The sequence below is a fragment of the Daphnia pulicaria genome, chromosome 7 (genome assembly GCF_021234035.1).
Source record: "Daphnia pulicaria isolate SC F1-1A chromosome 7, SC_F0-13Bv2, whole genome shotgun sequence".
Taxonomy (NCBI): domain Eukaryota; kingdom Metazoa; phylum Arthropoda; class Branchiopoda; order Diplostraca; family Daphniidae; genus Daphnia; species Daphnia pulicaria.
Window position 1 is genome coordinate 6,413,666 of NC_060919.1, and position 19,981 is coordinate 6,433,646.

Here is a 19,981-nt window from a genome sequence, read left to right on the forward strand (position 1 = left end):
GCCCCAATGCAATAAGAATATGTCCGCTTCCGGCGACGAACAGCATCAGCTCTATAATAGTGAATCTTGATACCGTTGGGTCTCGGATCATCTCACTCGAACAAGAAATCGAATCATACACGACAAGAGAGAATTCATTCAATTATTATGTATGGTTGGAAAATATACAGGTTAAAACCAACATGAACAGATTTTTCATCCCACTCATCGATCGTACTCTACACAGAGGAGATTCCTTAATTTTTCAGGTTATAAAGGAACCTGTGTAGAATATGAAAAGAGGTTAACTCTATAAGTCGTAGTTGTATGTATAGTATTCTAAAGTTAGTACTTCCAAATTGGAACTCGTAAATCCATTAGCGTATAATGGGCTCAAGGACAATAATGTTTGTGCTCCGTGCGGGATTCAGCAGCAGTCGTAGAATATATAAAAGACATCGGTCAATTTTTGAAGAAATCTTCGACGTCGTATGGTGCGCGCGTTGGCGGAGAGTTTTTGTCGGTTCCTAAATATCGCCCACCTCTCCGCTGCTGCTCTACCTTATTCGCGGTACTTTCAGGAGCAGCAGCAGCACCTCCCTCATTGGGAGGGGGGGGGGGGATCGTATAAATACCGGCTGGCATCGACTCCACCGGGCGTAGTAGTATTGTTACTCAAGTACCTCCTGGACGGATCATTCGACACGTCCCTCGATATCTTTCAACCCCTTTTTTATCCCGTCACATTGCCCAATATACCGAACCCGATAAGGTAAGATACTTTTTCCCGGAGTCCGCTTTTTTAAACTGTATAGTATATATAACACAAAAGTTATACATCTAAGAGAGTTACTTTTCTCGACAAATATATTGCTTGATATGTACGTCGCCACACCAAAGTTTTGTCTTTTGGTTCTCAGGCGAGAAGATTGGAGGCTTTGTTGTATTCTATTCTTGTATATATCGTGCAAGTTGGACAGTGGCGTGTATATGTACACACGAGAGTGGGACCCCAAAGTAGAAACTTGAGAGAATCCTCTTAGAAAATAAAGAGACCAATTTCTAGCGGAAGAATTATTGGCTATATGTAAAGGTAATTCCATCCCTTGCAGGCGCTCCTTGCCATCACTCGAACTCTCTTTTTTATTTTTATTTTTTGTCTCCTTTGAAAATTCAAAGAAACTTTTGTAAAAAAAATTCCATTTCATTCTCTGATATGGAAACAATGTCTAGGCGGTGCCGTGTTATGTGCGGGAAAACGTGACTGTCTTGACTAGTTTAGTCGCGTTGACATATAGCGAACTATCATATATCTGATTCTCCAGAGTATTACATCTATACTATAGCTCTCTTACAGCCCCCGCTATGTAACTTTTGACATATTAATACGAACATAGTACGTGGTAGTCTGATGCCGTGTGTACGGTTTTGATGATCGTTGACCGAGAGCCTTTTAGAAGCGATCGAAAACTTCAATCAGCGTCCAGCTCCATTTAGGCGGAGTACCTGACGTCCCTTTGTCATACATACACGCAAAGTGATGATGCTGGAGAGCTCCGTGATTGTTCTTTGTTGTTTGTGTTTTGTTATAGACATAAAGTTGAGCAGCAGCACAGACTCGGCGACCGCATACGTAACAACCAATCGTTCCCAATCCATATTATTATTATTATTATTATTATACAGAGTGAAAGATGAGAATGGAGATTCTTCCACATCACAGCGCCTGTCAACGGATGCTGGCCATTTTGCTGTTGCTTCTAACCGCGTCCAGCGGATTCGTCCCAACAGCCGACGAACAATCACGTACGTTTTCTCAAACTTGTCCCCCCCCCCCTCTACTCCCACCGGTCTATATAGTACAGATTTTGATTAATATGTCTGCTGGGATGAAAGATGATTGCGAGGACATGTTATTCATATATGCTGGAACTATCTGTTGTTTCTCTCCTGTGCTGGAAGTTCTCCGCGTGCTGCCTGAGAGTTAAATTCTCCAGTCAAAACTCATACACGCGTACATTTCCGTGTGCTATACATCTCTGGGGAAGTCAAAAACTTAGTAGGCCAAGCGGCCGGATGAGAAATCCAAGCTGCACACCAAAGTATGTAATCCTACCAAACAACATCCCACGACACTACGTATAGAATAGTAATGTCACACATCCGTATACTATACTGCTGCACTACTTCTTTCTCTCTCTCCCCGACGCCATGCAGGAATAAGGAGCTAAAACAAACTTTTATTAATCCTGTTCAGCAGCGAAATATATATCTTTCTTTTATTATTCTGGGAAACATTATCCATCATCGAATTAGTTTTAAGGACAGCAGGAGCGAGGCGGAGAATATAGCTGTTGATATAGTTAACACCCCGCCGGCGACACACGTTCCGAGGTCGGGAATTAGTATATAGCGGGCGGGAGCGGGTGGGAGTATCTCTTGCGCGTAGTATAAGAGGAAAGTTTCAGCAACGTGACACCGTCACGCCGAATTTCACCAGTTGAAGTCAGCGCAGCTCTTTCTTGTTAGATAGCTAATTGTTGAACCGATGTATAACTTTTTATAAATTATTAATCTGTCAACCTTTAACTTTTGGCTCTACCAAACTGCTGTTAGTCATTGGAAACTTCTTCTCCGCTTTCTCGTCGTCTTATGTCTGCGATTTGTTTCAAACGTTCGGGATCTTGTTGCATAGCTCGGCGCTTTGTTATATACTTAATTTCCTGTCTTCGCGAAAAGGTTATAGAAATAAATAAAAAGTATAACGAGGTCACCGCGTCCTATACGTGCGCGGATCTTCGTGACGAAGAAAAAGAACGTCCATAAGTCAGAGATTTTTAATGAACGAAACAAAGTCGGGCAGTCAATCCTTCCGAGTATACAAGTTTTGCGTGGAAAAATAATGCACACAGCACAAGTGAAAGATCAAAAGAATATAACAGACGGCGGACTTGCTCGTTTATACAATATACAATTATCCTTTCACCAACTCCCTATAGCTCAAATGAAATTATCATGTCAACCAACCATCATATCGATTTTCCTCTTTTCATCTTATTTATATTTTTCTTTCAAACATTTTGAGAAATACTTGTTTGCGTGTGTGCTGTGTGTGTGTACTAGTTTTCCTTGTTGGTTAATGGCTGCACTATACCCTCTGGCATATATTTGCAGCAACCGTGGAAAATTGGAACGACTTGGTATTGCGTTGTCGGCGTTCTGCTGCGGATGACGGGAGCGATTCAGTCACGAAAGAAGGATCATCATTGCCAATCCGTCCGGTCCGGCGACTCGGTTCCGAATTTCTGGGTAAGCGGGCCGCCGCCATCGTGCTAACGCTGGAAAATCTGTGCTCCGAACTGCTCTTTTCAGAAGAAGAAGTCGACGAAAACTGGCTCTGTCAATGTATCCGCAATTGGGAGCAATCCACACTTCCGGACAGCCTCAGCGACGGCCAACATAATATGGATGAAGACTCGCTAGCACCAGCAGCTGCCAGGGTGAATAAACGCGGACTCGGGGCCATTCTCCTTTCCGGCAAGCGAATGAACAAAGACAAATGGAATAATAATGCTCTCACTCGACGCGTCATGGGCTCCGAATTTCTTGGCAAACGAGCTATTATGGGCAGTGAATTTCTGGGCAAAAGGGCCATCATGGGCAGTGAATTCCTCGGCAAACGGGGTTACAACGGACGGTCAAACGGCCTGTCTGGCCCCGTCAAAATCTAATTGAAACCAAATTGACACAACGTCTCCCTTTTTACAAAACTTTCCCCTCCATTTAAAAAAAAAGAAAAAAAGTATATCGTCATCATTCCAAGTTCATATCGACAACATGACAAATGAATGTCTCCTTCTTACTTTGTTATCCTTGTCAATTTGATGTTATTATTATTAAATCATAATATACAGTGTCTATATAGACAGCAGAAGTCCATTCGTATAAAGCACGACATCCACTCTTTTCTATCGAAAGTAAACTTTCTATTTCATATTATTATATATAGAGAGAGAGACAGCAATAGACATCCGAAAACCATCGATCGATGGACAGTACACCCATCACACGCAAAATAGATGAAAGGATCACTTTGAACTCTCTCGATCTTGACATTTAAAAAACTTTGTAAGAATTTGATTTACAAGAAGTTGGGTGCGCGCATGATGTGAACAGCAGCATCCGACGTCCGTTCTATATATGCTTTATTATTATTATATCCCAGCAGACTTTTTCTTTCAATCGCCACTCTTTTTTGTTGTGTACTATTTATTGACCTACTCACACAATAAAAATCGTGTTGTATGATTCTTTACGCTTCTGAATACAAAATAATGCGTCTGGGCGTATTATATTATCCAAAATTTCATTTCCACAGCGCTTATAGAATGGATGACCATTTCTCAAGATTATTCCCTTGTTTAGATAAATTTAAAATATTTATATTTTCATTATAGGATTGGCATTAATACTAATCAAAGAGATATCTATAGTTAGCGCAATTAGCGAAGCGGATCTAACTGCATGACCATGGTGTTATCGATTTCATTCGCTAGCCTCCTGATGAAATACTTGGAGTGGAGAGTCGTAAGTTTTTAATGAGATATCCTAGCTATCAAGTTTGTGCTAAAACTGTAAAAAGCTAAGTTATTCTTATTTCATAAAAGCGGATGCTGCTGGTGTATAGAAATAGGACATCGCGCGCTGAGCTAGAACTTCGTAAGCAAATTTGAGGAAAAGAGTGCGTAGGTACAGGATTAAAACTCATGAGCCGCTAATGAAAGTTGCCTGATTAAATTGACTTTGGAACTGGGAGATGTTAGACTGCTGCTATAACTGCTTTAACATTATAATCGCGAGACTCCGCGAACTATCCACTAACAATAAGTTTTCAAGGTAACGCTGCACGATTCTACCTGCTGCAGTTGTCACGATTGGAATTGGAGGAGGAAACGTTCTGAATAGCTGGAATAAATACATGGGTAATCGTTTTTTTTTTTTGCACTTGGCGATGTGAAAAATAGTTTTCCTATTATTATGGAATGTGTGAATAATGCAGGGATTAGTCATTGCAGTCATTGCTGACAGCAGCGCTCACGCATGGCAACAGAATATATAAAACCAAATGTGAACGAAATTCATGAAAGAATACAAAGGGAATTATTAATATCTCGAGATGAGAGAAGATGAAAGAGATCGATTAATTCGATCGTTACGCATACGTGCGCACTTGAATGAATTAATTTTCTACATTTGTTTACTATATTGTGTTTCTACCTATAATTTCGAAATTGTCCAATAAGGGCGATTTTGTTTTATGCCATTTAAAAGAAAACAAAATTGGTTTACAACGTTGTAGAAGCTTAACACAAATTTTGTGTTTGAACTTAGAGCATGGATTAGAGTTCCATCAGTGTATAGGTAGGTATACCTAGAGGTTTCCATGAGCTGTCAAAGTTGTTCTCTCATAATTCTCGAACCGTATGCGTGCTGAGTCTGGCTTTTTCTTGATGGTATTCCTATTCTATTAAAATAGCCCTTTCTGGACATCTCATTCGACTGATTATTTCTTATAGTGTCCGGATCAAGCCCTTTACAGCAATTTCCTATGCAATCGTCTTATACTGAAATGCCCTCATCTCCCGAATCATTCTGTGCCAGCAAGTTTTTTACTAACTGAACATATTCCGTTCAGGATTATAATCTTAAAAAATCTGCCTAAGCCAACATTATCCACTTTGTATCACTGATCACTCCTTCTTATTTTCATATTGTGTTATACCTATAGTCATAAGCGGCAACTGAAACAAACACTAACTGATAGGGACGACACCTGTTTCCGTGAAGCCCCCTTTGCTGTTAGTATAACCTTCAATTTCCGTGACTTGCTGCGTAAAATGACAAGTTAAATCTCTCAAAAGTTTCTACGTCTCGATTTTTGGGCGAACTTGCTGATGGTCCCAGTTCCAGGAAGACACAAACCGCCTAAAATTCACGACCTTTATCAACAGTGAATACACCGAAAATAAAGACGCTTAAAGGTTGAGATATGATATCATTATTTAGATCGTCCTGACGGAAATGTTGCGGTTGCACTGATGTTGTACTTTCGTCGTATCCCACAACGACTTTTAATTTCCCCATAATATCAACTAAGAGACATAACACATAACCCATACAATTTTAATTTGAAGTGAGGAAAGGGTACGTTGTTTTTAAAATTAATTTGATGCATTAAATTAATTTAAAAAACCTTTCTCAGATCCAAAGTTGTTAACTTTATTCAGCCATTGAGGACATAAGAGGAAAGAAAAATATAGCCTGTTATGTAGGCCTATTATTTCGTTTCTCCAAAAATTTTGAATCTGCTTTCAAAACTTCTGGATCGAACTTGTTGGATGGTCGCCGTCTCTATTCATGACTATGGAGAAAAAGTGGTTGAAACTTTTTATCTGTGAGGAACTACAGGGAAACTTATTAACCTCCGTTCTTTTTTTCAATAAAAATAAACAGAATTAAATCTCCAACTAAAAGTAGGGCTTCTGTGAGTTCTGGATAAACAACTGTTCGCCGTGGTAGGGGACAGGGATTATACGTCGGTCAGTTGCCTATATCTGCTGATTAATTATCCCTGAGAGATTTTTAAAATTCTTATTTTAAAAAGCCGAAGGCTTACCGCCTTTTAAGAGTGAGAGATTTGAAGAAACAAAAGTTCCGACAGCGCTCCAAATACCATTAACCATGAGAGGTCCCTGGGGAATTGGGCGGGGGGCGACGAAAACGGTTTTCGGGACTTTGACGCTCTCGTGATACACCGATCACGACGGGACCTATCGCATTCGACGTAGATTTAGTTTTTACATCTAAGTCACTTATTTTTTACAAGCGTAAACGAAATTAACGGGGTGATAAAGGGGAAAAAACACCCAAAAAAGGGAAAACTTCTAAAACAAATAAAAGATAGCTTGCCAAAAATTTAGAGAATGCGATTGCTTCTAATTGAAAGAAGAACTATCCCTTTAACATTAACACAAATAAAAAAATTGTGTGATTTCTTCGTTCACGAGATATCTGCAAAAGAAAAAGACACCCAGATTGACTTTTAGTTGGATTCCCCAGCAGACGACATTTTCTATAGCATGTAGAGATAAAATGAACACTAGAGGGCAGGACGAACAGAATCCAGCCAAAGTGCTACGTTTCAAACAGTTTTATTACGGAATCAATCTTTTGGAGTTTAAATTCGATACAAGAGGTGCGACAGTAAGATTAAAACATGACAAACCCATAGAACACTGCGAAAACTAAATTTTTAAATTTCCTAATCAAGAAAAAAAACGAAAAGAGACTTTTAAAATCTCGAAGGTGCCACAAAGGGGCTTGATTTGCCGGACAAATGTTTTTTTATGAAACATGTAATAAGTGTTCATAGTAGTTCGCGTGCTCATGGTTTATGAATGTAAGAATGTCCGATGTTAAATTTTAAATTTTGAAAATTCTTTATTCGTTTGAATTTTGAACTTTTCCCCCTTTCTAATTCTCGTCTGCTATATTACATTATTTTAATGTGGCAACTTTGCTAGCAGACGAATTAAAATCCAAATTTTTAACTGAAGTTTCAATTTTTTTTTACTCACGTGGGCATGCGTTTGACTGCAGTATCATTCAAAGAAATTAACACAGTTTGAGCAATAAACTATTTCTGTTTTCAAAATGAGTTCTCCGAAAGGCAGCGAAAAAAAGCCAGCTATTGAAGTACCGTCAACTGCAACACAAAATCTGAAAAAGAAATTCAAGCCTCCAAAGGACGAACATTTACTCCGAAAAACTAAGAATAAAAAACCTAACAATACTTTTACTAAAAAAGCTGAAGGTCGCGTGGTTAAGAGACAACTACCAAAGTTTAAGTCTTCACATGGAAAAACTCCTAATTCGGGTGCAGTGCAGAAGTTTTCAAGACCTCCAAAGACTGGCCAAAAAGGGAAAGAAGATACACAAGATGATCAAACTGAAGAAGATCCTTTCCCAGGTGATGCACCGATTCCACATGCCAGACTCCAGAAGCACAAAAGAGGAAAGGCAGAAGACCTTGATAAGAATGGTGTCACTTTCCTCTCAAATAGAATTCATTTGAAGAAAAAGGAAAAACTCGTCAAGTATGCAGTTAACTTAGCAGCCAGATCAGAAATTCTGCTGCCAGAGGAAACTGGTTTCCTTGAGCCTGCCAAGGGTGATTGCACTTCGGAAATCACGCAGGTACAGATCAAGAGTTCTGTGGATATTACCAGTGCCACGAAACAATTTGATTTATCCATGCAATTTGGTCCGTATGCCATCAATTACTTACGTAATGGACGAAAAATGCTCATTGGCGGTAGAATGGGTCACGTTGCTGCCTTCGATTGGGTCACGAAGCAGTTGACTTGCGAAATGAACGTTATGGAATCAGTTCACGATGTGGCTTGGCTGCACAATGAGACACTGTTTGCAGTAGCGCAGAAAGAGTGGACATACATCTACGACAATCAGGGCATTGAAGTGCACTGCATCAAGAAATTGAACAATGTTCTCAGGATGGAATTTCTTCCATATCATTTCCTCTTGGCTACCACAGTAAGCTCTCATCATAATGCATTTTCAAATCCTCTCGATTTAATTATTTATTTGTCTTTTACAGAACGATAGCGGAACTTTAAGTTGGCTGGATGTTTCTATGGGAAAGATGGTTAAGCGGACTCACACACACCTTGGAAGACTGGATGTTCTGTGTCACAATCCCAGAAACGCTGTCCTTTGTTGCGGACACTCGAAGGGCACAGTTTCGATGTGGACTCCCAATTTCGTATCGCCTGTTGTCAAAATGCTTTGCCATACGCAGCCCGTTCGATCGGTCGCTGTCGACCAGAGTGGTGTTTATATGGCCACATCCTCTATAGATTGTTCGCTGAAGATATGGGACCTGAGAACCTACAATTGTCTTCAATCCTATAAACTAGGCTGTGGAGCTTCAAATATTACATTCAGTCAAAGAGGACTGTTGGCTGTATCCATGGGCAACATTGTTGAGGTATTTAACTAGACAACATTTATTTCCTAATTTAGCAAAGCCTTATCGAGGTTCTCCAATTTTTATTTCAGGTCTATAAAGATATTTGTACCGAAACCATCCACAAGCCGTATTTAAAACATTTCGTTGGCAGTTCGGTTTCGGGCTTGAAATTTTGTCCTTATGAAGACGTGTTGGGCGTAGGCCACGCAAGAGGGATGTGCAGCATGTTGGTACCGGGAGCTGGAGAACCCAACTTCGATGCTCTCGAATCTAATCCGTTCCAGACTAAAAGCCAGCGACGGGAAACAGAAGTCAAATCGCTTCTTGAAAAGGTTACAATCAAAATATTTTACCAATTGCTTCAAACAATAATTTCGTATTCTCTTTACTACCTCAACAGATTCAACCTGAACTCATTACTTTGGATCCCTTCGAATTGGGTGAAGTCAATCGGCAATCAGTGATTGAGAAGTTCGAAGAAAAGACTCGTTACATGGTATAGTGGTTATTTTAAAACTTTTATTTGTGTTACGCTTTGTTCTGTTGTATTTAAATGTAACTTTACTCTTTAGTTTGTTAAGCCTCCAAAGATCGACGTCAGACAGCGGAAAAACGCTAAAACGGTTAATCAGTTCCGCGTCAAACAACGTCTACAGTTACAACAACGACTGGTTTGTTTTCTCATTAAATTTTTTAAACTTCCCAATTCTTAATCCACTCCTATTTGCTTAGAAACATGCGGCGGCTGCCGAAAAAGCGACGAAAACGTTGACAGAGAAAACAGATGAAGCGCCATCCAAGGCAGTTGCTGCACCGAGTGTACTGGACAGATTTAAGCCCAAACCCCAGAAAAAGAAATAAAAACTCGACAACCGAAGTGGTGACAAAAAAGAAAGAAAACTGACGTTTTTCATTCGAATTGTTATGGAAATAATATACCAGGACGTGAAAATATCACAAATAAACATTGTATTCTCATTAAGTCATTTTTTAGATTTTTTTGCATTCTTAATTTGTTTTTGAAGTTTTGGACCAAATTTTCCAAAACCAGCATCAAAATTAACCACTTTATTTCTATCCCTCCTAGGACCCTTCTTTTTGTTTGGTAATTGTAACTTAGTGGCAAATATGTGTTCAGCTTGTTTGAGTCGCTTTTGTCTCCCTTCTTCCTTTTTCTTGCAGTGCTGCATTACTTTATAGTTGACTGGCATAGCCTTTGGAGGCTTTGCTCCTAGGGACACTGCAAGAGCTATCTGAGCTTGATTTTTGCTGGTCTTCTTCAAGGCTTTTATAGTAAATTTTTTAACTTCATGTTTTGTCTTGATCAGGTTAAATTCTTCTGGTTCGGGAAAATTGTCTTCTACTTGAGACGATGAATTTTGTGTAGCCTGGCTTTTCTTGAGCTTTTTTCGTTTGCTAGGGTCATTGTACACAACAATTAGAGGCTCTGATTTCCCGACTGTCAATGGTTTGGGCTGCTCTTCTTTTGGTGTTGCAAGTTTGTTTTTTAATTCCTTGAGGCCTGTAAAAGAATGACAATTAAAATTTGTATGAACATAAAAAAAAAATTGTAGAAGCTCTAAAGTACCTAGTCTACTTTGAAGTTGCTCTAGATGTTTGCTCAATTTTGGCTTGCTAGATTGCGGACTTTGCGGTTCCGTGATGGGCTTTGATTGACACTCATCACTAGACATTTCTTCATCCTCGTCGTCAAAGAATGAATCGTCATCGGAATCTGAAAATGTTGGAGCCATTTGCGTCAGAACGAATCAAAACTCACACAAGTTAAATGTTAAATGTTTTCCTGTTATCTACACGTGACTGACAGTGGTCACTTCAGTGAGGATTTAGTAAAAGAATGGCAAAGTGCAGACGAAATTAATGAAGTATAGAGGGAAGCACTAGTTCTTCTAGCAGACATCTTTTCAAACAAACACGTTTTTCTCTTGTTTTCTTCTTTTGCTCTCGCTTGTAGTTTGAACACGTTAGTCTTTGAGCTGAAGAAAACAATTTTTCATTATCAAATTAAATTTTTTGTAAACTCACCATGGCGACAGCTGAAGATCCAGTAAAAAAAGCAGAAATTGATCAACCTTTGCTCGAGAGACACAAAAAACCGGTTTGTTTAATTGTTCTCGGCATGGCTGGTTCGGGGAAAACGACATTTGTACAACAGCTAACGGGACTCCTACACATGAAAAAGAAGGCACCTTACGTGATCAATTTAGATCCAGCTTGTAGAGAAGTACCTTATCCAGTCAACATTGACATAAGAGACACAGTCAATTATAAAGTAAGACTTCAATTTTTGCCTACTTGTTGAATTGTCATTTATATATAAATATTTTTTTACTTGCATTAGGAAGTAATGAAACAGTACTCACTTGGACCTAATGGTGGCATTGTCACTTCGTTAAATCTCTTTGCCACAAAATTTGATCAAGTTATCAAACTGATAGAAAAAAAATCTGAAAACACAGAAATCGCTATTTTTGACACACCAGGGCAAATTGAAGTTTTCACTTGGTCAGCTTCTGGATCTATTATCTCAGAGACACTAGGTGCTCTTTTCCCAACAGTAGTGGTCTATGTTATAGATACTGTTCGTAGTGTCAGTCCTGTAACATTCATGTCAAATATGCTATATGCATGCTCCATCCTCTACAAGCTCAGACTACCTTTTATCATAGTCATGAACAAGGTATGTCATATTTGAAAATTATAGATAAATCAAAATTGATAAATTTTTTGTTGGTAGATTGATGTTGTGAGTCATAAGTTTGCTCTGGAATGGATGAAAGATTTTGAGATGTTTGAAGAGGCAGTGGAAAGAGATAAGAGCCACCATGCAAATCTATCACGATCTTTGTCTTTGACATTAGACGAATTCTACAAGGATATCACCACTGTTGGTTTTTCTGCTGTTACTGGAGAAGGATTTGAAGAATTTCTGGCCGCTGTTGATGCCGCCGTTGTTGAATACGAAACGTAAACGACTATTACTTAATTTCGGCAGAACAACTTATTGAAATTACATTTTCTTTCTTAGAGAATACTGCCCAGAACATGATCGCTTGCTAAAACTTCAAGCCGAAGCCCGTACAAAGGATAAAGACCGCCAAAAGAAAAAATTCCAACACGATTTTGACAACGATGTACAAGCCCAAAGTGTATCAAGTGCGACATCTGAAATATTGTTGCGCAATCGAGCCATCGGCGGAGAATCCAGTAGTGATGATGAAGAACACGAAGGGCGCCCTGGAGACGACGATGGTATACATAAATATTTTTGATTGTGAATATAGTTAGCTTATTCCTAATAACCAATAATGAATTTTTGGCAGATGAAGAAGACCGAGTTGGTCAGAAATCATTCCACAACTTCTTGGAAGAACAGAAGAAGAAGCAACAGTCGAAATCGAATAAACCTTCGTAAATCCTAGCGCCATCTTCACTTAACACCACTAATGTTACGACAATAACATGATGTACATCAATGTCATCTGAAAATACAAAATATACAGAAATGCTGAAAAAATTGCGGTGTATTGTGTTTCAAGGAAAAAGAAATAATAAATTCGTAAGTAAGTGATATTTAATTGACTCATCCCCTTCCTTCTTCGTAACCGTCATCGTTGTCCTCGTCTTCTTCGTCAGGAGCATCAAATTCCGCCATTTTTATATCCCTGAACAGCAATTAATGAATTACTGATCTGTTTTGTAACCCTTTGCTACTATAACTAGAAAGGTACCTGTCTTCTCCAAACTGCATACAGTTGTCCACCATGAACAGAATATTGGCGAGATTGTCTTCGTCCGTTATATTAAGCGGTGCGAATTTGATTAGAGAATAGTCTTCCAAAACACGGCCAATCATTTCAGTAAGCATCTGATGTTTTTGATTCCATTTTGAATTGACCATAACCGTATCGTTCGCACATATGTCTTTCACGTCCGGCTCCAAAAATCTACACAAAATGCAGGCATTAGTTGAGGAAAACTGTTGAAGTGATAAGTTCTCACCTTTCCAGTTGCTTTTTACTCTTCTTGCTTAACAAATCAATTTTACTCAAGATGCTGATGAATGTAACCTCCAAGGTTGTCATGGCACTTAGAGCAGCCATTGATGCTGATATAAATGATGAAGAGTTTATCATAAAGTGACTGTCTAAGATAAAGACAGCACACAATCTGAAATTCCATAACTCTAGTGCTTCCAGCAATTTCTTCATAACATTTAGATGTGTGTATAGCTCAATCTGTCCAGGGCAATCAAAAATGAAGTAGTCATCATCATCTTCTCCAAGTTGATTCTCTAGCCACGGCAAATTTTCCAGAAGAAACTCCATACAAAAAACAAGAGCCCCATTTGGTCCAAAATGCATTTCCTCATCTTCCATTGCATCGTCCACATGAATGAGGTCTCGAATATCGATGGACGGTTTATATTCGAAAGACTCGGCTGCTGGATCCAAATTTACAATGTGAATATTTCGTCGAGCAGTTTCAGCATGTCGTTGCATTTCAGTGCAGTAGGTGGACTAAAAACAAATTAATTTTGTTACATCCTTTTTTAAGGAAACATTGATTGTTTTCCGCCTAAACTTACTTTACCAGAGCCTGCTGGGCCAATGACAATTTGTGCATATCTCATTCTATGTCTAACAGGAAATCTTTTATATTTCAGACACGTGAAACACTTCAATTCCAAAATGACTATTTTGATTTGGTTTCTTGCGTCGTCTGCAATAGATTGTTGCTAGGCAACAGAACCGATTGCACTGCCAAGTGCTCAAGCGAGAATTTTGTGAAGCTTCTGACAGGTTTTATAGGGGGTGGAAAAGAAGCAAAATTCCCGTTCGGAAGACGAGAGAAATTTCGGAAGATAAGAAAATTATTTGGATTCGTGTTCCAATGATATTCATTTATTTCGCATGACGTCTTTTTCGTCGTGATTCTGCCATCCCAGTTTGACGTTCCTGTTAATCGTGATTCGGATTATCTCTTTGTCTTCAGCTGTAAGTTTTTCTGTCAATTTATGTCGCAATATCTCGGTTGTTTCTTTTCTATATTTGTAGATTTTCACTATATCGTATATTTTTCCCTAACACACAGGCTGTATATAGTTAATCATGAAGAAATTATTCTCTAAAATTGAGACAAAGATTGACCCTTCTCAGAAGGAGTCTAAAGGTGGTCAGAGCCTTGTTGGAAAAGTGTTTCAAGTGGGGAAACAGTACTCTGTCACAGTTGAAGACATTATTGCCGAAGGTTTGTAATTTTATTATCAAATAATATTTAATTGTTTCACTTTTAATCCATGAATTCTTTTCTAGGTGGTTTTGCAATTGTTTTCCTAGTTAAGGCATCTAATGGCAGTCGCTATGCTTTAAAACGTATGCATGTCAACAATGATCATGACTTGGCTGCCTGTCGAAGAGAAATTCAGATTGTTTCTACACTCAATGGGCACAAGAATATTATTGGATACATAGACTCCAGCATCACACAGTCAAGCAATGGTGTATATGAGGTGCTTCTCCTTATGCCCTTTTACAAGATGCATGTCCTCCAGTTGATGAATGAAAGACTGCAGACAGGCTTCTCAGAGCCAGAAGTTATGGCTATCTTTTGTGACATGTGTGAAGCTGTTTCTCGGCTTCATCACTGCCAGACACCCATCATACATCGTGATCTAAAAGTATGTCTAGGATTTATTTTATTAATGCTGGACTAGGAATGCAAACTATTAAATCGGTGTTTCACAGGTGGAAAACATTTTATTCAATGACGCTGGCCATTACGTCCTTTGTGACTTTGGTTCAGCTACGGCCAAGGTGCTTAACCCATCCACAATGGGTGTGGCTGTTGTTGAGGAAGAGATTAAAAAATACACTACATTGTCCTATAGGTAATATAAAATTATACTGCTGTTGGAAAAAGTAAAAAAAAAAAAAACTTTATATAATGCCATATGTAGGTCTCCCGAAATGGTCGATTTATACATGGGGAAATCCATCACAACCAAGGCAGATATTTGGGCCCTTGGTTGTCTCCTGTACAAGCTCTGCTTTTTCACGCTTCCTTTTGGTGAATCGACACTAGCCATCCAGAACGGGCAGTTTAATCTGCCTGAAGGTCACCGGTATTCTAAGCAATTAGTTTCACTTGTACGCTACATGCTCGATCCAGATTCGGATCGCAGGCCAGACATCTACCAAGTCTCGTATGCCGCTTTCAAACTTGCTGGTAGAGGTGAAACTCCCATCGTAAACCTCCTCCATAGCGTGCCTCTCGAACTAGATCAACTTCCGTCTCTTGATACACGACCTGCTCAAGTTAAGCCGATTACTACACCAAGCATGCCAAGTACTAGGGTTTTAAGCAGCCAGCCACCTGTTGTTGAAGGTGGGACGACCGTCACTCCTCGGCAACGACCCAAGGCTTCATCCATTACCAGTACTCTAGGTCAAATCCCACTACCTACCAATAGTCTGAATCCCGCTCGGCGCGTCTTGCCAACTACTACCGCTGAGCCTACACCGCTTCAACCAGCTGCTCCAGCTAATCCGATATCAGTGCAAGAGCTCTTTCCATCTTTCCCTCAAGATCCATTTGTCGAAACTTCCCAACCTAGCCCGGTAACCGGATCCGGTCAAGGTTATTTCAACTATGGTTATGGCTATCCGGCAGCAGCTGCAAACGCAGCAGCAGTGCCTAGTTGTCCTCCAACTTCTACGGCAACTGTTTCGCCACAACCGGCCAGCCTTCCCCCTTCCGCCTTGACGCCGGTTGAATTTCGAGAGACGAGCCAGACGCAATCGGCTGATCCACTTTGCTCGGTTGATTCGCGACAAGAGGCTGATATTACTCAGCGCTCGTCTATCAGCAGTAGCGCCCCTCGGTTGAATCCGTCGGCTGGTAGGACCGCATCGCTAGACCCTCCATCGTCGTCGGTGACACCACCAACTTCACCCACTTCACACCATAGGCATCGTAGGAACATGAGCGACACTTCGGCTTTCACGAAGTAAGAAAAAGATTGTTATACTCAACATTAATAAAATTTAATCTAATTATTTTTTCTCGTTGATAAGAAGCTACGCCGACGAGACGAACCAATTTCTAAAATCATTTGTGCCTCCCTCCCAAGTGACGGGCGAACCATTCGGACAGCCAGACACGATGGCGGCAGCTGTAGATGGAGCGGCCTTGGTAGGTCACGTTGCCGTCTGGAATCCCTTTGACGACCCATCGCCCTTTTGTCAGCTGAACGAAGATCACCTGTTCGGTGCCGAGTTTGATAAAATCCGTCGTGGTTCCCAAAGCAGTAAGCTTGTTTCAAATTCGTTTATTTACGAAATGGCCGTCTGACGTTTTCGTTGTTCTTTCCAGGTATAGTCAATGTAAAAAGCAGAGAGAGTTTAGTGATGAACGCTGCAGAGGCTGGCACTGCTGCCGAAGATCCGTTTGGAGCTGCTCCATTCCGCCTTCCGCCAGGTAATCATGATTCATTGAACTAGTGTTTTGCACACAGTAGACCTTACGCGCTTTCAATCTATTTTATTGTTTGGTTATTTATTTTTGTTTTTTGTTTTGTTTTGCCCAACGCTTTTATCACTTCCGACCATGACTACCACAGGTCGGAAAAAGTTACCGGTGGCGGCACTCGATGGAGGTAATTAAACATACACAAAAATCATTTAAGGAAAAAGCAAATCGTGTCTGTGCAAAAGAAACCTCCCCCTCCCAACAACCTCGAAAACTCCTCTGCTCGGCGACAAGTTAACATCCCTCCATGTTTCACATCCCCCCTCCTAATCTTTTCTTCTACTAACTCTGTTGTCTAGACAAAACTATATCAAGTACATTAACTTTTTGGGGTCTTCCAGTCAATTATTAACGTGGATACCATAATCTTCTTTTCTCTATTATATGATTATAAACGAGGCCCATCATAACTGGTGCATATTTACTGCGCTGGCCTCCTGTCGGTTCATTTACTCCTCCTTTTTTTTACCCTTCTCCCATCTGTTCACACTAGTCAAAACTTGCATAACATTCAATTGTTTCCGTATTTCCCGTCTTTTCAATTTAGCCGCATTCCATATACATTATCCATCGTTAATCATATCCAGTTTTTTTTTTCTTATTCCCCTATTATAATTTTTTTCTCTCCATTAAAACGACATTGTCGTATGGCCGATCAAAGCTCATTTTCTTCTTTTCCCCTCACGAGAGATATAATACTAATAATAACACAGTGGCTTCACGTTATAACTTCTCTCCACTTCCGCTTTGATTGTTGTTGCTGTTGGTCTGCCGAACAAATAAAACCTAAACAAAACAGTGTATTTCAGCGCACTTTTTGCGGTTGTGTAGCAGCATTACAATTTGTAAAAAAACAAAACAAAATCGAACAGCGAGTTACTCACATGCATGGTTAGGGGGGTGGTTATTTAACTTTTTTATTTGTTTATTTTCATGTAAATTCATGCTGGTTATTAAGTTGTGTTGAGGATGCACGGAGGGGGAGGCGGAAGAGTTTGCACTTCTTTAATCAAGTTCAGCATGCATTACTCGCATTCAAGTTCAAATCGGGTGTCAACTTAATCGTGTGTATATGTGTGTCGATAACTTAGTTTCCAAGATTAGCACAGCTGGCAACGGGCCTGCTCCTGCACAGGTGGAGGTGGAGTCCTCACCGGCCGGGACATCGGCGGCGGTACCAATAACACCGCCGCCACCACCTCCTCCGTTTGCACGAGCGCCAGCAGAAGATCGTTCCAAGTACGAGAAGCTCTTTTGTTACGGGTACTCTGACGCCGAAGATGAACTCGACAATCGAGAAGGTGACGCAGCAACTGGAGGATTGCGATTGGATGGTCGTAATTCCAACGTCAGAGAAACCGAAGAAGGCTCCAGCAATACCATAGCCGGACGACAAAACAAAAACTCTGCCCGACTTAAACTCACCGATGAAGACTCGATCGGCTCTGCTACTGACTTAAAGAACTGCTGTTCAGATGAGGAAACGGACGAACAACCCAAGAGAAAGTAACAAAACTTCCCAAATAATTTACTAAAATTCCTGTTTAATTACAATGCATTCATGTTTAGATCTCGACAAAATCTTGATGAAGAATCCGAGACCATCAGCTCATCCGTCTATCATGGAGAAAGTGACAGCATCCGCATGGAGCCAATCGAACCTAAAACTTCAAACAGCAGAAGAAAAAATGTTGCCCAAATATCTTCTAACGTAGAGGATGCTTTGGTTGGTCACGCATTCGGTGAACGACCCTTGTTGGCTGACGATGAACTGGATGATGATAGCCTTCATTCCGGAATGCCAAGAGCGCCAGTTACCACGAGTCGACTTCCCACGGTTCCTCTACCTTTCAGGTAAAAATACAAAGTAAATAATGAAGACAACATTGTGTTTAAAAGCTAATTTTTATTAGAATACGCAATGCGGAGAAGCGAGAGTTTGTCGCTTCGGAAGAAGATGTCTTTGCCAAAGCACCTTTCAAGCTCCCACCCAAGAAAACCAGTAATAGCGGCGAGATTTGTCTTCATACCGCTACAGCTCTAAAAGAGAAACGTCGTCTTCATCGTTACGAGAATGTTCCACCACTCACTGACAAACGGCCTCACATCGTCACGGACCAAGATAATCCTTTGCCTCTTCTGCCGTTGAAGAGTCAAGATCTTTTTGGCCTCGTCCCTTTTACAACCATAACGTCACCATCTATTAGTGGTAGAAAACTTGGAGCGGAAGTGATCCGGCATACTCATGTGGCAGCAGGGGGGATAGCACGCCCCGGTTTGGACTACCATGATGATCTCTGCGATCCGGTCATCGACGTTGTTGGTGAAGAAGCTGGCGTCAGTAACCTAAGCTTTGAAGATATTGGGCCTGAAGAAAGCAGCTGGAATGTTAACTAAAGCACGCAGAGCTATGGGTTGATCATTCCTTTCACAGTGTGTATCAGTTTGAATTCTCTCTCCCACCCCTCATTGTGTTTCTTTCTTGAACCTTTCATTTATTATATATATATCGATTCATCATTTCAATATTTGATACGCCTTCATGACTCTGTACGTTTGTTTAAAATGACTAGTTCATTAATCATTATGAATCTAAGTCATTTAGCTTTGCTATTAGTAATTACGACATAAGTTAAATTAAATAAAATCCAGGATTATATAAGTACGTGTACACTAGTTGTACGGCCTTTTGCCACAAATTGTCGTAACAGGTTCTTTACACAACAGGTAAAATGTATTGAAATTTGCACTGTCACTACTTGTTTTGGAAATGGTGTTACCTGAAAAGACACGTGTGTGATGCGCATGAATGTGATCAATCGGAATATAGTATTCATTATCCACGCGATGAATATTATTTTTTTTTTATGGTTCCCAATCCATTCCTGATGAGGACTGAGGAAAAGACGACGTTTGTGACTTGATGAAAACCTAACAGCCCTTTTCGCCTTTACGGTGAGGGTCGTGCTGTAGGGTTGCTGACAGTAGAACTCCAAAGACAGAAGAACTCCACCGACAATAGAACTGGATATTCTAATTTAAATGGAGTTCTATTGTCGGTCCTCAAAATAATATTAAAATCGTTGGAGTTCTATTGTCGGACATGAAAATAATTTAAAAAAATTATTGGAGTTCTATTGTCGCGTAGTGGAGTTCTACTGTCGGGCACTGGAGTTCGGATATTTTAAATAATATTTCAAAGAGAAGTTCTACTGTCCTTGGGGTTCTACTGTCGCATACAAAGAAATTTTTAAAATTATTAAAAATATTGGGGTTCTATTGTCGGTGGAGTTCTTCTGTCTTTGGAGTTCGACGGTTGCCATACCGTGCTGTACCAGCACCGTACGTCCCAGAACAAGAAAACAACGAACGGAAAGCATCGCCGATTTTTTTTTGGCCCCT

At 40.2% G+C, this 19,981-nt stretch overlaps 6 protein-coding genes across 8 annotated transcripts; 4 read left to right on the plus strand and 2 right to left on the minus strand.

Annotated features, from left to right (window-relative positions):
* Positions 1-642: 642 nt before the first annotated feature.
* On the plus strand, positions 643-4,331 carry LOC124349305. 2 transcript variants are annotated; one of them, XM_046799788.1, is made up of 3 exons: positions 643-751; positions 1,666-1,785; positions 3,154-4,331. In XM_046799788.1, exons 2-3 carry the CDS (start codon positions 1,674-1,676, stop codon positions 3,708-3,710), a joined length of 669 nt encoding a protein of 222 aa, XP_046655744.1. In that variant the 5' UTR covers positions 643-751; positions 1,666-1,673; the 3' UTR covers positions 3,711-4,331. The 2 variants fall into 2 exon arrangements, with proteins under 2 accessions (XP_046655744.1, XP_046655745.1); XM_046799789.1 differs by having other exon boundaries at positions 3,157-4,331.
* A 3,245-nt stretch (positions 4,332-7,576) lies between these two features.
* Positions 7,577-10,010, plus strand: LOC124349281 (WD repeat-containing protein 46-like). The gene is made up of 6 exons (XM_046799759.1): positions 7,577-8,592; positions 8,657-9,046; positions 9,118-9,360; positions 9,429-9,524; positions 9,601-9,699; positions 9,761-10,010. The coding sequence occupies exons 1-6, from the start codon at positions 7,693-7,695 to the stop codon at positions 9,887-9,889; spliced, it is 1,857 nt and encodes a 618-aa protein (XP_046655715.1). The 5' UTR covers positions 7,577-7,692; the 3' UTR covers positions 9,890-10,010.
* Positions 9,981-10,882, minus strand: LOC124349302 (uncharacterized protein C1orf131 homolog). The gene is made up of 2 exons (XM_046799784.1): positions 10,617-10,882; positions 9,981-10,550 (listed from the first exon to the last, which is right to left on the minus strand). Exons 1-2 carry the CDS (start codon positions 10,780-10,782, stop codon positions 10,012-10,014), a joined length of 705 nt encoding a protein of 234 aa, XP_046655740.1. The 5' UTR covers positions 10,783-10,882; the 3' UTR covers positions 9,981-10,011.
* Positions 10,883-10,980: 98 nt separating this feature from the next.
* Positions 10,981-12,566, plus strand: LOC124349295 (GPN-loop GTPase 1-like). The gene is made up of 5 exons (XM_046799775.1): positions 10,981-11,321; positions 11,391-11,729; positions 11,787-12,016; positions 12,078-12,301; positions 12,373-12,566. Exons 1-5 carry the CDS (start codon positions 11,076-11,078, stop codon positions 12,462-12,464), a joined length of 1,131 nt encoding a protein of 376 aa, XP_046655731.1. The 5' UTR covers positions 10,981-11,075; the 3' UTR covers positions 12,465-12,566.
* LOC124349298 (GPN-loop GTPase 3-like) lies at positions 12,556-13,789 on the minus strand. The gene is made up of 4 exons (XM_046799778.1): positions 13,638-13,789; positions 13,052-13,569; positions 12,781-12,996; positions 12,556-12,714 (listed from the first exon to the last, which is right to left on the minus strand). The coding sequence occupies exons 1-4, from the start codon at positions 13,680-13,682 to the stop codon at positions 12,633-12,635; spliced, it is 861 nt and encodes a 286-aa protein (XP_046655734.1). The 5' UTR covers positions 13,683-13,789; the 3' UTR covers positions 12,556-12,632.
* A 42-nt stretch (positions 13,790-13,831) lies between these two features.
* On the plus strand, positions 13,832-19,427 carry LOC124349276 (AP2-associated protein kinase 1-like). 2 transcript variants are annotated; one of them, XM_046799750.1, is made up of 11 exons: positions 13,832-14,046; positions 14,144-14,299; positions 14,365-14,729; positions 14,797-14,939; positions 15,009-16,058; positions 16,129-16,358; positions 16,424-16,528; positions 16,671-16,706; positions 17,671-18,085; positions 18,149-18,433; positions 18,493-19,427. In XM_046799750.1, exons 2-11 carry the CDS (start codon positions 14,161-14,163, stop codon positions 18,974-18,976), a joined length of 3,252 nt encoding a protein of 1,083 aa, XP_046655706.1. In that variant the 5' UTR covers positions 13,832-14,046; positions 14,144-14,160; the 3' UTR covers positions 18,977-19,427. The 2 variants fall into 2 exon arrangements, with proteins under 2 accessions (XP_046655706.1, XP_046655705.1); XM_046799749.1 differs by having other exon boundaries at positions 13,833-14,046; positions 16,126-16,358.
* Positions 19,428-19,981: the final 554 nt, after the last annotated feature.

Coding starts and splice junctions, on each gene's coding strand:
- LOC124349298 (XM_046799778.1), bottom strand. CDS start 13,682: ATGAGATATGCACAAATTGTCATTGGCCCAGCAGGCTCTGGTAAA. Junction 13,570..13,637: donor GCCCAGCAGGCTCTGGTAAA/GTAAGTTTAGGC, acceptor ATTTGTTTTTAG/TCCACCTACTGCACTGAAAT. Junction 12,997..13,051: donor AGTAAAAAGCAACTGGAAAG/GTGAGAACTTAT, acceptor CATTTTGTGTAG/ATTTTTGGAGCCGGACGTGA.
- LOC124349276 (XM_046799749.1), top strand. CDS start 14,161: ATGAAGAAATTATTCTCTAAAATTGAGACAAAGATTGACCCTTCTCAG. Junction 14,730..14,796: donor TCATACATCGTGATCTAAAA/GTATGTCTAGGA, acceptor GGTGTTTCACAG/GTGGAAAACATTTTATTCAA. Junction 18,086..18,148: donor GACGAACAACCCAAGAGAAA/GTAACAAAACTT, acceptor ATTCATGTTTAG/ATCTCGACAAAATCTTGATG.
- LOC124349281 (XM_046799759.1), top strand. CDS start 7,693: ATGAGTTCTCCGAAAGGCAGCGAAAAAAAGCCAGCTATTGAAGTACCG. Junction 8,593..8,656: donor ATTTCCTCTTGGCTACCACA/GTAAGCTCTCAT, acceptor TGTCTTTTACAG/AACGATAGCGGAACTTTAAG. Junction 9,361..9,428: donor TCAAATCGCTTCTTGAAAAG/GTTACAATCAAA, acceptor CTACCTCAACAG/ATTCAACCTGAACTCATTAC.
- LOC124349302 (XM_046799784.1), bottom strand. CDS start 10,782: ATGGCTCCAACATTTTCAGATTCCGATGACGATTCATTCTTTGACGAC. Junction 10,551..10,616: donor GCAACTTCAAAGTAGACTAG/GTACTTTAGAGC, acceptor ATTCTTTTACAG/GCCTCAAGGAATTAAAAAAC.
- LOC124349305 (XM_046799788.1), top strand. CDS start 1,674: ATGAGAATGGAGATTCTTCCACATCACAGCGCCTGTCAACGGATGCTG. Junction 1,786..3,153: donor AACAGCCGACGAACAATCAC/GTACGTTTTCTC, acceptor ATATATTTGCAG/CAACCGTGGAAAATTGGAAC.
- LOC124349295 (XM_046799775.1), top strand. CDS start 11,076: ATGGCGACAGCTGAAGATCCAGTAAAAAAAGCAGAAATTGATCAACCT. Junction 11,322..11,390: donor GAGACACAGTCAATTATAAA/GTAAGACTTCAA, acceptor TACTTGCATTAG/GAAGTAATGAAACAGTACTC. Junction 12,017..12,077: donor GCCGTTGTTGAATACGAAAC/GTAAACGACTAT, acceptor TTTCTTTCTTAG/AGAATACTGCCCAGAACATG.